The sequence below is a fragment of the Chelonia mydas genome, chromosome 13 (assembly GCF_015237465.2).
Source record: "Chelonia mydas isolate rCheMyd1 chromosome 13, rCheMyd1.pri.v2, whole genome shotgun sequence".
NCBI lineage: Eukaryota > Metazoa > Chordata > Testudines > Cheloniidae > Chelonia > Chelonia mydas.
In genome coordinates, this window is record NC_051253.2 from 18,199,291 (window position 1) to 18,213,757 (window position 14,467).

A 14,467-nucleotide genomic window follows, 5' to 3' on the forward strand; every position below is an offset into this window, starting at 1 on the left:
AATAGTGAGACTATAATAAGCAATATTACACAATTGTCTTATGATGTATAATGTTACTCTGTATAACAAATGTGGTATAGATCTGCCCCTACTGTGATGCTGAAATGCATATGAATAATGGCAGTTACAAATATGCATGGTCTACTTCCACTTTTCTGCCTATAACTTACTAAACAGGAAGGAAAGAGCGTTGTACAAAACATTAGTGTATTTTCATTGTAACTTCCATGAGATTTGTTTTGCTTGAAGGTCAGATTCCACTGCTGTGGCAAAATCCCAGTGTTTTAAGACAGTCTGATATTATTAGGAAAAAAAAACACCTGAACATCAATTACTTAGAGACAAAAGATTTGGGGTAAAATTTTCAAGAGCACCTAAGTCACTCAGGTCCAGATTTTAAGATATTTTGGCCCTTAAAGATGCAAATAGATGCTTTTGAAAATTTTACTAAGCACCTAATTTCCCATGGAAAATCTCAGTAGGCATCTAACTGCAACTGTAGATACCTAAATAGTTTTAAAAATCTGGCTCTAAGAGTCTAAGGCACTTTAACAGGTTTCAGAGTAGTAGCCATGTTAGTCTGTATCCGCAAAAAGAAAAGGAGGACTTGTGGCACCTTAGAGACTAACAGATTTATTTGAGCATAAGCTTTCGTGAGCTACAGCTCACTTCATCGGATCCACTACATGCATCCGATGAAGTGAGCTGTAGCACACGAAAGCTTATGCTCAAATAACTTTGTTAGTCTCTAAGGTGCCCCAAGTCCTCCTTTTCTTTTTAAGGTACTCTGGTACTTTTGAAAATTGTACCTTTCTCCAAAACTCTGTTAAAATATATTGATAGTAATAGGAAACATTGAGCTGGCATCAGATTTTTTTTTTTCCTTATGGGCCATTCAAATAAAATAAATTCCCCATGGTTAGAATCCATTAGCAGAATACTTGCTCATAGTAATAATCTAAAAGACTTTTTCCATGGTCATTTAGGAAATGGAAAATACATCAGATCCAAACTACCGATGCAGAGCGGGTAGCAGCAGGGAAGTGCAAGTGCTTTCGCCCTTTCACTAATGCCTCTGCTATGTAGCTGGGCTTCTGCTTTGGAGAAGTTGCCACATACAGCAGATACAGTACGCAGTTATCCTTGAGAGAACTATCATTCCGAAGTGATCTCAGTGCTAAATCATGACTTTGGCAGGTGGAAACTAGTAATAAGGCTTGAATGATAGCTTGAGGGAAGATAATATAAAGCTGAAGGCTGTGCGTGCTTATGCCAGATATGAAGTTTATGGTTTTATAATAAAACATTACCTCATTTCTTTATGTAATTGAATAATTATTCCAGGTGCTGCAGTGCACGCTCACCACCCATTGCTGAAACCTCAGATGCTGCTACTTTTTGCTACCAAAAAATAACTTATGAAAGAGTCGACTGGTTTAGTCTTCAGTCTGGCTGAGGCAGACCTAGCTGGAGCTTTGTACCTGCCCCCGAGAGAGAGAGACAGACCCATGCTGAGGGACACAGGAAGAGAAGGAAAGCAGTTGTGGAGAGATGGTGCAATGATGAGGCATTAGCTTCCTTTAGCATAGATCGATTTCTCCAAACTCAGTTTCTAGATTCAGCTTTGAGGATGTAACCATATAATAATATAGGCAAGATATCAGCCAGCTTCTGAGGAACAGAGACGGAGAAAAAGGTGTGAGATTCCTGGGCCTTCCTGGAGCAGAGGCTGCGAAACCTGGTAAGAAAATTATGATGACAAGGGATTGTAGGCATTTAAGGACTAATAGTCAGAGGCCCTGCACTCACGTGTGTGTGTGTATACAGGCAAATGAATTGGAGAGCAAAACTTGGAAGTTGTGGGAGCAAATCAGGTGGTTAGACATGTAACTATCAGAATTTGTGCCCACAATTTGCTTTGCAAACAGGGAGGCCCAGCTGAAAATTCATCACTTAAAATATTTTAACCATTCCTCTTGGAATAGATGGCATTTGGGACAAATCACAGTACTAAATATTCTGGTCCAGCACTGTGGATAGTGAATGACAAAAACATGACTTGATTTGTGAGCTCTCTCATACCAGATTGGTGAAGAATGACTCAGGTGAGACTGGGAATGGCTGCAATGGAGAAGTTCTCTCCTGCATTCTGAGTGTAAGAGGATTCTTCAGGGATACATGTAGGCTGTGGTTCCCTGCAGCTGCATGCTAAAGGCCAGTGCATCAGGTTGGGTACATGAAGTTCACAGGGACTAGAAACTCTTGACTGGCAGAGAATAACAAGATGAAATAAGAGAGCAACTAAAAAAAGAAGAGTTTGCATTTTGAGTCTAATCATTAGGGTGTAGCTTTTTGGAACATCCTTCTGGTATTGAAAAGATGGGAGTTTCCTCCTCTTATTCAAACATTTCCATAATTAGAGCCTAAAATGTTTTTTTTCTTCTGCTGTGATTCACCTGGCTCAATATCAGCAATACATTTTGAGCCCCAGGTGGAAAAAAGTGCAGAGCTAAATCATCCAGCTGGTATTCTGCTTTCTGTAGCACATCAACTGGAATTAAGTGCCAGAAACCAAAGCTTAGCACTGGGAGGAAAGAGATGTTTCTCTTGCTGTTGAATGCCCACCAAGATTCATGAATGGGTCCTGAACCTCCTGACCCACTTCACCAGGAAATCCAAGATGGGCCCCCAAAACAGGTCCTATGTCAATTATAGGACATAACTCATTTGAACAGTCCACCTTTTTGGTGAGACAACACACTGGTTAATGTTTCCCGTTTTTTTTCTCCTCTTCTGTATGGGGGTTTCCCCTGTTGAAAGGTCTGTTTTGAGCATGTGGGGCTAGTTTGTTTTCATGCCACTGCAGCATATCTCTCTTCATCAGACTGAAAAACAAAAGTCTCATTCTTGTGGGGTGCACTCTGCTAGCCTTCAGCTTTGGACAGAGAGGAGGAATCCGGAAGAGACTTGATTCCGGTGAGTCCTGGGACAACCATGAGTCCCTTGATGCTCAGGAAAGGATCAGGCACCAGCAAGGAGAGGGGCCTTTCCATGGTGGCTTCCAGTCAGGTTGTGCTGCTGTCATCCTTTTTTCTGCAAGGGCAGGATCTGGATGTAAAACTTGGATCCACCTCTAGAATCCCTTGGGTTTTGAGCAGGGAAGAAGAATCTTGGAAAGCAGCAGTACCAAACAGACTGACGAGTGATTGTGGGCAGTTCATAGTGCAGAATGGTAACCGTGTGAGTTTGGGCTGCGTACGGAAAGACAGTGTGTTATAAGGGACTACGTGGCGCTGGAGAGACTGTAGAAGAGGCAGTCAGCTGTGGGCACCTCAGCATCAGAAAGATATTGGCAAACAAGGGAATTTAGGGACAAGGAATAGAAATGAGGAAGGGCCAGGCAGGATTGATTTGCGGGGAGAGGTTAAAAACTAAAATAGCTTATCTGTGAGGGGAAAAAGGTGAAATTGAGACAAAGGGTCAGTCTGAATGCTGGGAAACCTTTCTGAGCTCCGTCAAAATAGTCTCTGTGGGATGTAATGGGAGTTCAGTTGTCTGGGAACTTTAACGTAGACCGGACAAAGCCCAGGAGCGCATGCTGAAGGGGAAAAGCTGTCGTGGCATGCGCAGGAATGATCTAGTAGAGTGCAGCTCTTCCATTTCTACTGATCCGGGTTATTTTTTGAGCTTTTGCTGCCACCTGGTGACTCTCCCAGTAAAAACAATTTTTAAAAATGAACTATGTTCTCGCTAAACCATATTGCAGATCTTCCTCCCCCCACCTTCTCTGTGCCCATCTGCCCTCACTCTCTCCTGCTCCCAGTTACCCATCTGCCCATGAAAGTGGTAGTGAGACAACAGCTCCAAGGACAGCTGCAGCAAATACCAAACCTGGAAGATGGGCCAGTTAATTCCAAATATCACAGTCTGGCTGGTGTCTGAGGAAGGACCTGGCTCAAGCAAGATCAGATTATAGCACACATTCTCTCTCCCTGTCTTCCAGAATACAAGCCAAGCTATGTCCGGAATCGCTCTATTCGCTCTGTGTCCATTGAGCTGGATGGAGAGGTTTATAATTTGGGCTTAGAAGATGGCTACCAGCCTGTCTTACCAAGGAATATCACCAAAAGACACAAGACAGAGGGGGAGGCTGCAGGAGCAGAGGAGGATAAGGACATCGGAGAATACAGTGGCACGGGCGGCATCGCAGAGTATATGGCCCCTAATTTAATCAAAGTGACTCACAGGTGAGTGCGTACAGTGTGTGACATTTGCCCTTGTCACCCGTGGGCAGGTTGAGAAAGAATAGGTGCGTTTCTTTTGGTGAACTAGTAATTTGGATGCTGACACCTGGCCTCCGACTTTCCAGCTTGGCAGAGTGAAACTGCTGCAGAAACCGTTTATTTGGGGAGGAGGGAAAGAGCAGGAGAGGAAATCTGCCTGGGTTCAGCCAGTGTCCCTGCAGAGTGAGGGCTTGGAGGTGGGAATTTTCCAAAACTCTCAACATTGGCCTAGCTCTGCTCCCATTGAGGTCAGTGGTATAACTCACATTGATTTCAGTGGGCGCTGAGTTACACCTTTTGAAAATCCCATTCTGACTGTACATTTAAGTCCCTCTTTCTCCCTTCTCTGAAGTCCCCATCTTTACCCTTAGTAGCATTAGCTTTTCACAGTGGATGATTTGCCATCACACAGGGAATGGTGTGTGGCTGCAGAGGGCTGTCCCATGCTCTAAGCTTTGTCTGCACTGGAGACTTGCCGCCATTTCACCCATCAGTGATTAGCCAGTTCAGACCCCTAGTGTAAACAAGCACAACTACTGTTTGCACCAGGAATGCTCATCCTTATTTGAGACCAGGATAAGCTGTACAGTGGAACTCAGAGTGATCCACCTGGTCTGTGCAAGGGGGTTGGCTGTAACTGGGGCAAGGCCCTAGTTGAGTGTAACTGCTTATTCCAAGAACGCAATTGGAGTTCTAGGGGAAGCTGCCACCTTTCGTACCTCCCTCTTGCCAATTTTGGGAACGTGAATGCTGGACTGAGGGGAGAGAAGCATTGTGAGGTGGAGCCTGGAGGGTGGGGAGAGGGAATTATCCGGGCTGTGAAGACACCGTAACACCGCTGGGAAGAAAGAAATCTACTCCTGTGTGTGTAAACTCTAGAGCTGTTTGCAGCTATATTTGTGTTTGATTAGCTTAGTCACGGTCTTCTTATGAATTTTCCTCAGACAGACATCCGTTATCAATATGTTCGTTATTTTGAATTGTTCACTGATTAGCTCATGTAAACACGCTTCAGTTCCTGCTTCTAGGGCTAGCTCCTCCGCTGGTGTAAGGTGGCATGGCTCCATTGAAGGTAGTGCAGTTGAGGATCCCTACCTTTGTGGTCATGAGTCAGAATGTGCTGTTTGTGCTGTGTGAGTGACCTCCTGAATCAAAGGGTATTCACCCTGCTCCCTGATTAGGTGGCTCCCAAGTCCACGCGAATTGCTGGTTGTGCAAACACTGCTGCAGACATGTACCTGCCTGAGGAGTCCTACCGCTTCCTTGTCCACAAACTTTCCTGTGAAAGCCGTGGCAGGGAGTTCACAGCTTTTTGTCAAATGACACTTCAGAAATACCCATCTGTGGTATTTACTAAGCTCCTAGTGTAAAATTTTCAAAAATGCCTAAATCCCATTTTTAACAGTGACTTGGGATTCTAAATCTCATTAAAAGTCAATGGGACTTAGAAGCCTAAGTCACTCCTGAAAATGAGACTTAGGCTCATAAGTCACTTAGGTGTTTTTGAATTTTATCCCGCTGTAAAAGCTGTAAAAGTTCCTTCTCTTTGAAGCCTGACAGTTTTTCTGGGGAATCTCTCATGTCTCTTTCATAGATCATTCAGTTAAGTGTTAACGGATTACTGCTTCCGAGAAGCTTTTAGAATTTGTTACATGCTTGATAAGTAATGTAACGACATGCTACATGCTTGATAAGTAACTTAGAAGTCTGTGTAGCCCAGTCTAAGAGCAGCAATAGGAAATAGCCAATATATGATAGTTTACAAGCAGGGCCAGCTCTAGGCACCAGGTAAGCAAGCTGGTGCCTGGGGCGGCGCTGTTGAAGGGGCGACACTCCGGCAGCAGCCCCAGCGGCAATTCGGCGGCAGCTCCTCTCCATTGTTTCCCGCAGCAGCAATTGGGCGGCGACTCTTCTGACTTGGGTCTCGCCATCGGTGGCAATTCGGCAGGTGTTTTTTTGCTGCGTGGGGCAGCAAAAAACGTAGAGCCGGCCCTGTTTGCAAGGATATTCAAAGTGATTGATTGATTGTTTATTACACTCCAGTTAGTTTTCACATTGGCTGTGTGTTATCATGGTAAATTTGTAACAAATCCCCCCCTCCCCCAGTAGATTATTTAATGTTGTTGAATTGGTATCATTTGCTTTTTGGAGCTTTGGAACTCAGGCCTTGTCTACACTACCGCGGTAAGTCGACCTAAGTTACGCTACTCCTGCTACATGAATAATGTAGCTGGAGTCTACGTAGCTTAGATCGATTTACTGCAGTGTCTATACTGCGCTGTGTTGATGGGAGATGTCTCCCATTGACTTACCTTGCTCCTCTCATTCCAATGGAGTACCGGAGTCCATGGGAGAGCGCTCTTCATTAGACCTGCTAAATCGACTCCCACTGAATCAATTGTAGCAGCATTGAACCCGGTAAGTGTAGAGATGGCCTCAGAGTTATCAAAAGCAGATGTTTCTGTTGCTGGCTCCTCTGTAATAAAATTTTATTCTCCTGTGGACAGATGCTATATCCTGGAGAATGATACTGTTCAGTGTGACACAGATCTGTACAAGTCACTGCAGGCTTGGAAGGACCATAAACTTCATATTGACCATGAGGTTAGTGATCTTAACAGCTGTATGTATGTAATATGCTGCTTTATTTTGTTATTTTTAACTTTTGCATTTGGGAATTGGATTAGTTTTTCCTTGGTTTGTGGAGATGAGGGATTTGGAAGAGAAGTTGTCATATGAGGTCTCCCTGCAGGCCCATGCATTCAGGCCAGTGAATATTTAGCCAGTCATTGGGGCACAGGGAGATGTTGGGGAGAAAAAGCTGAAACCCAAAAACATCGCAGAGTACGGGGAAAGGAGCTTTTGTAATCACTCAGCAAATCATATCTGGGAATGCTTTTACACTGCAAATCTTGCACAGGCCATGGGAGATACTGAAGACCATATTAGCTTTGGTAGTACACTAAGGGGCAAGCTAAAGTCAAGCTTCTTCAGTATCGTCTTGTTCCAGCTCTGTTTTTTAACAAGCATGTGCAGTATGGAATGCAGAAGAAAATTGCCTCGTCTCATCTCTCTCCTGTCTCCTCTGTTTCTTGTATAGGGTCACAGGGCAGGATCCTTTGTGTACTCCTCTTGAGTTCTGGGTCCACCACATGTACGCCAGCCTGTCATGCTGCAGCTGCTATTTAGTGGTGGTGGGGTAGTAACCTTTTGCTCAATCCTGGATGATATGTTTACATTGTCTCCCCATGTAAAGAGCCAAGGTGGGAGCCCTAGACCCATCTCTTGAGCATGTATGTGCACTGCCAGCTAGAGTGAACAGTACCAACATACTAGCAACATTACTGCCTTCAATTACAGGGAAAGAAGCAGATAATGGTCTGGCACTTCGCTCCTCTCCCACAAATGCATATGCCAACGCAATCAAACTAACCACTCTTCTGTGCTCCATGCAGCCAGAGGTTTCAAATGATTGTAATGTAAAATGGTGGAGACCTGTCACTTCCTCTTGCAATCCTAAAAGGAGGGAAATCTGTTCCTGTTTCAAATTCACAATGGGCCATACCTCTCCAAAAGGCTTCAGTTGGACTTGTTCCTTTTGCTAGGTAACATCCAGCCTTTTTCAAATCTGAATGATGGGAGGAAGTTGTATGCAAATCAGAACATAGCCATATCTTTCCCCTACCAGAGCTCAGTATGGTGGTTAAGACCTGCCCTAAGTAGGTCATGGTTGGTATTTTGGGAATAGAAAGACTGACTTTCCTATAGCTCCAAGCTCAGGTTTCCATCCTAGGCAGCCAGAAGAAGGTTTGCTCCTGGGCTGTAGGGGGGGGGAGTAGTTTTGGTAATTTTGATCCTGTGGCAGAAGCCTAGAAAAGTATGTACAGGTGCATCAGAGGAGCCACTGCAGTCTGCGGGGGTAGGAGCAAGGTAAGAGTGGGGAAAGAAAATTTTTTATTGGACTAGAATGGATGGGAGAAGATAGGAACCCAACCAATTCATTCTGTGATTTTTGTTGTTAGATTGAAACACTGCAAAATAAAATAAAAAACTTAAGGGAGGTCAGAGGTCATCTAAAGAAGAAGCGACCAGAGGAGTGTGACTGTAACAAGATAAGGTATCTCCACACATACATTAAAGTAGCAAGTTGTAATATGCAACGGTGGCTGATATGAGTCTTGGCAGGCAGGGTAAGAATCTGTTTTACCAGAGTTTATGCTGATGATGCTAACAGGAGCTCTTAATCCAGTGCCCAGTTTAGCTGAGGCTTCCCTCCCACCTTTCTGTTACGCAGAATGGTTATGAATCTGAAATAATCAAAGTGACGCTCAGAGAAGCACATTTTAAGCTGGTCACTAAAGCAAAAGGTGGGGACTTTTTTTTTTTTTTACAAAGTGATAGGTCTGTTCTCTGGCCTCCTTCTGTCCCTTTACTCCAACAGTTGTAGTGTTTGACTGGGAATGTCCTGCTGGTAAGAACTCACTTCTCTTACAGTGCAGAACTAGCAGAACTCAGGCACTTCTGTTTCTCATGAATTAATTCAGGACTAATTAATGCCATTTAAAACGATGGACAAGGTCAAGCTTCTAACTAGCTTTTAAGCTGCCCCTGTGGTCTAGTGTTGGTGACCTAGGTCATGGGTAAGGCTCCGTGTTTGTCACAGATTCTGTGACCTCCGTGACGTCTGCAGCGGCTGGTGTGACTGACCCCAGGGCTGTGCGAGCAGCTGCCCTGGGGACAGCCACACTGGCTGTTGCCGGAGCAGCTCTGCAGCCAGCCACTTGGACAGCCCCATCAGCCACTGCTCTGGCAGCCTGCCCCAGGGACCGCCTGAGCAGCGGCTGATGTGGCTGGCCCCGGGGACCGCTTGAGCAGCAGCCCTGTGGGTGGTGGGAGCAGCCACAGCTCAGCGGCTCCAAACAGTGATCCGGGGCGGCTGGAGCAACGCCTGGCTCCCCGCCCCCACCCCATGGCAGCTGGAGCAGCCGCTGGCCTCCTGGGGTTTCCCTCCCTGCCCGGCAGGGGCGGTGGGAGCAGCAGTGGGCCCCCAGGCATCCCCCACCCCAATTCAATCAGAGTATAAGTCATGGACAGGTCACGGGCCCGTGATTTTTTGTTTCTTGCCCGTGACCTGTCCATGACTTTTACTAAAAATACCCACGATTAAATCTTAGCCTTCGTCATGGGTTCAAATCCAGCTGATCAAATATAACTCTGTGCTCAGATGCAGTGGTGGTGGGGTCATCTGAGAACAGAGATGATTTATTAAGCACAGTGTTCTTACTTTAGACTTGCTTTTCCAAAGGGGAGCAGTGTCACTTTCTCTGCTTTCAATAAGTATACTGCACAAATGGAATAATACAAAGGTCAGATGAGAGCAAATTGCTCCCCCTTCAGTTTAATCATGGGCATCGTAATCCATTTCCTCAGACACCAGCAGTAAAACATATAGCAACTGACAGGTTTCAGAGTAACAGCCGTGTTAGTCTGTATTCGCAAAAAGAAAAGGAGTACTTGTGGCACCTTAGAGACTAACCAATTTATTTGAGCATAAGCTTTCGTGAGCTACAGCTCACTTCATCGGATGCATACTGTGGAAAGTGTTTGTGCTGGAAATGGCCCAACTTGATTATCGTACGCATTGTAAGGAGTGTGATCACTTTAGATAAGCTGTTACCAGCAGGAGAGTGGGGTGGGGGGAGGTATTTTTTCATGCTTTGTGTGTATAAAAAGATCTTCTACACTTTCCACAGTATGCATCCGATGAAGTGAGCTGTAGCTCACGAAAGCTTATGCTCAAATAAATTGGTTAGTCTCTAAGGTGCCACAAGTCCTCCTTTTCATATAGCAACTGCTAGCTGGAAGAAACAGGCATTTTCCAGCTAGTCGGGAGCACTGTAGCTGTACAGCCAGCACTGGTTTAAATGTACCCAAACTTTTCTTACTAACTGAATTCTAAGTGCAGTAGTTAAATGTCAAAACCTTGATTGTGCATCAGGGACTCTGCACAGATAGCTTTTAATGTGCCCAAGAATTTCCAAAAGAATTGTAAGGCAGCACACACCTTGCATAGGGAGAGCATTTAAGAGCTTCCTGAGGGCTTCAGGCAAACAAGCATAGCAGAGAATCTTGTAAAATCAGTTGTTAAAGTACTTGAATAAAATTTGATTTCAAGAAAGCTGCTCAGCAAAGCAACTTAAGAGTGCCAGAAACAGCTGATAATACGGCTCCTATTGAGTTTGCCAATGAGCCAGGTGTCACCATGGGAATATCAGCCATAGATCTGCGGTGGTATTGTGTGTGCTCTACAGAGCAGATGGAGCAGGCCTGTATATTTAGAGAAACCAGACAGCAATACCACCTCCCATTAATTAAAGTAGCTCAAAAAAGGTTTTTCAAAGGTTATTAAAAGAAAAAATACTGTGAGATGTGCCCTATAGAGGCCTTCGGGGGCAGGGGGAGTTCTTGCTATTATGATGAACAGGTATCTCTGCCCGAAGAGATGGGCAGGTTTGACACATCCCCTCTCTCAGTTGCTTCTACAGGCTGAGCTGTTCAGAATACACCCTTCAGCTCCCTGCTAGCTAACAACTGTGGAGTGCACAGTCTGCGTAGCGTTTGTTAGCTGGTGATCTGCAGTGCAGTGGCTTGTAGCTGAAACTATACAACAAATGTAGCACCGTTGTTTAATATTCCCTGGTGTCGCCAAATAGTACGTACAAGTGTGGCATACAGTAGGAACCTATGTAATGCTGAATGAAGAATGAGATTTGTGTGTAATCTGATATATAGTGATGTAATTCTAAGCGGTACAAACACTCCCTCTTCATGTGTAATATTTTCCAAAACACAGTATGAGTCCGTGAAAGCTTACATAGCCCTATAAAATCACTGGTTTCAAAGAGTTACATTTTAAAAACTACTGTGAAGGACAGATTTTATTTTAACATTTACGGATGAACTTGTTTATGTGAAGAATGTTTAGACACCTCTGCTCTGCAAGCATTTACACAAGTGCATATGTGATCCCACTGAAGTCAATGGGACTACCCATATGAGTAAAGTTTCAATTATGTAAAGCTAGAATTCTGCAATAAGAAAATTTATTGATTAAGAATTAGATACATACTTTGTGTATGAAATGTAAGCTTGCAGAATCAGACTAGTTATTCGATAGTAATAGTTACCTTATGTTGACAATTAGCCTTTTTAAAGCTCTGTGGCACTCAAAGATATATTCTAACATTTTATTTTAATTACATTACTTTTTTTATTTGTCTGTTGAAGAGTCTATTAGAACCTGCACAAGTCTGACAGAATTCAGTCTGCTACACTATTTAGATTAAATTGCAAAACTTTTTAAATTGGGTTCTGATTTGCAAGGCTGCTAATAGAGGGCATGACAATCGCCAATAGTGCTACAATTAACTGAGCTTTTATTCATTTTAAAAAATTGTTTTATTTTGTAATTTGTGTATGCAAAAATCACAAAGAACACCTTGCAAAAACTTGAATAGCCCTAATTTTTTATAACACAGGAAAGGGAGTTCCAAAAAGAGATCTAAACAGTAGACTAACTTGTTTAAAACCCAACACACACTTGCCAGAATCCTGTTGAGTACATAGATCTCCAGAATAAATTAGACACTGGTACAAGCCAGAATGTTTGTTACAACGCTACCTTTTATCTATTTCCCAGGCACTACTAGTCCGTAACAATACAGCAAGCACCTACCAGTCCATTTATATTGATATATATATTTTTTTAACTACAAGGGAGGAAAGATTATAGGCATCTGGCAACTCTCGTATTATCAAAATAAGTTCATAAAAATTTACATGAAGAAAGTACTAAAAGTGGAAATCTAATTGTTTTAGCTGACATGTATAATTTTGGCTCTCATATGCACAGAACAGGTAACGTTGAAGCTGCAGTATCTGAAATCACTTGCAGATACATGTTGCAACACACCACAAGATGTCCCTGTCATCCCATGATTTTGTGGAGACTGCAGAAAAATGCTTAGAAGGGTAGATTCCAGTCCAGCTAGGTTGCACATTGATAGTGAATAACTCAGCAGAAGAGGTGACATTTTCTATTTGAATGCAGTGTGCAAATTCTGTATAAACAGAAGCAATTGTCTTTTGGTGTTCTTGATTGTGAATGTGTGGTTTTTCCCCAGTTACCATTCCAAACACAAGGGCAAACTGAGGCACAAAGGATCTAGTCTCCATCCTTTCAAGTAAGTGCAGGCTTCCTTCTTTGGAAGAAAAATGCAAGATGCTCACAGGTTAAACTTCGATGAACACACACTATCCAAGAAGTAGTCAAAAACAACAATACTGCATCTCTTCTGTATTTAAAAGACATTTTACATTTAAAGAAAGGGCAGTGAATAAGAGATTGGGGGTCTAGTGGTTCAAGCATGGGACTAGGAGCTAGCAGATTCTGAGATCTAATTCCCGCTCTGAAAAGGACTCTGAGACTTTAGGCCAGGCAATCAACCTCCCTGGCTGTTTCGTCTTCAGTAAAATGAAGTATTCTTGCCAGCAAGTTAAAGAAGTATGGGCTAGATGAATGGACTGTAAGGTGGATAGAAAGATGGCTAGATTGTCGGGCTCAACAGGTAGTGATCAATGGCTCCATGTCTAGTTGGCAGCCGGTATCAAGTGGAGTGCCCCAAGGGTCGGTCCTCGGGCCGGTTTTGTTCAATAACTTCATAAATGATCTGGAGGATGGTGTGGATTGCACCCTCAGCAAGTTGCAGATGAAACTAAACTGGGAGGAGAGCTAGACACGCTGGAGGGTAGGGATAGGATACAGAGGGACCTAGACAAATTAGAGGAGTGGGTCAAAAGAAATCTGATGAGGTTCAACAAGGACAAGTGCAGAGTCCTGCACTTAGGACGGAAGAATCCCAATCACCGCTACAGACTAGGGACCGAGTGGCTAGGCAGCAGTTCTGCAGAAAAGGACCTAGGGGTTACAGTGGACGAAAAGCTGGGTATGAGTCAACAGGGTGCCATTGTTGCCAAGAAGGCCAATGGCATTTTGGGCTGTATAAGTATGGGCATTGCCAGCAGATCGAGGGACGTGATTGTTCCCCTCTATTCGACATTGTGAGGCCTCATCTGGAGTACTGTGTCCAGTTTTGGGCCCCACACTACAAGAAGGATGTGGAAAAATTGGAAAGCATTCAGCGGAGGGCAACAAAAATGATTAGGGGACTGGAACACATGACTTCTGAGGAGAGGCTGAGGTAACTGGGATTGTTTAGTCTGCAGAAGAGAAGAATGAGGGGGGATTTGATAGCTGCTTTCAACTACCTGAAAGGGGGTTCCAAAGAGGATGGCTCTAGACTGTTCTCAGTGGTAGCAGATGACAGAACAAGGAGTAATGGTCTCAAGTTGCAGTGGGGGAGGTTTAGGTTGGATATTAGGAAAAACTTTTTCACTAGGAGGGTGGTGAAACACTGGAATGCATTACCTAGGGAGGTGGTGGAATCTCCTTCCTTAGAAGTTTTTAAGGTCAGGCTTGACAAAGCCCTGGCTGGGATGATTTAGCTGGGGATTGGTCCTGCTTTGAGCAGGGGGTTGGACTAGATGACCTCCTGAGGTCCCTTCCAACCCTGATATTCTATGATTCTATGAAAATGGGGTAATAGAACCCACCTACTTCCTGAGCTGTGATAAGGACTGAGTAGATCATGTCTCAACTGTTTTGAACAAGAACAGGGCTGTAATTACCAAGTATTGTCTCAGCAGGGCCTTTTGGAAGGAAGGCTGTTTCTTTAACAATATGAATGATTCATTTTCCTTCCAGTTTATGAAGCAAAGCCCATCAATTTTGTAAGCGACTTTCAAGTCCACACCGCCCTCCCCCCCTTTTTTTTTTTTAAGCGTTGGGTGCATTGTCCTAACTTTCCTTGTCTCTTGGCTGTAGGAAAGCCCTGCAGGAAAAGGACAAGCTGTGGCTGCTTAGAGAACAGAGGCGAAAGAAGAAGCTGCGCAAACTGCTGAAGAGAATAAAAAACAATGATACATGCAGCATGCCTGGCCTGACCTGCTTCACCCATGACAACCAGCACTGGCAGACTGCCCCCTTGTGGACATGTAAGGATCCCAGTGACTGAGCAATAACCAGGAAGGTGCAGGTCACTGCCTGGGACAGGATTCTGTCCACC

The 14,467-nt window shown here is 44.1% G+C and overlaps 1 protein-coding gene across 8 annotated transcripts in view; it reads left to right on the plus strand.

The window, feature by feature from the left end:
* Positions 1 to 14,467, plus strand: part of SULF2 (sulfatase 2) — a 235,256-nt gene that overhangs the window by 212,191 nt on the left and 8,598 nt on the right. For all 8 annotated transcript variants that reach the window (XM_043526701.1, XM_043526699.1, XM_037916013.2 and 5 more), the window contains 5 exons: positions 4,004 to 4,247; positions 6,791 to 6,887; positions 8,306 to 8,400; positions 12,467 to 12,526; positions 14,227 to 14,396. In XM_043526701.1, coding sequence (XP_043382636.1) covers positions 4,004 to 4,247; positions 6,791 to 6,887; positions 8,306 to 8,400; positions 12,467 to 12,526; positions 14,227 to 14,396 — 666 coding nt within the window. The remainder of the gene's footprint in view (positions 1 to 4,003; positions 4,248 to 6,790; positions 6,888 to 8,305; positions 8,401 to 12,466; positions 12,527 to 14,226; positions 14,397 to 14,467) is intronic.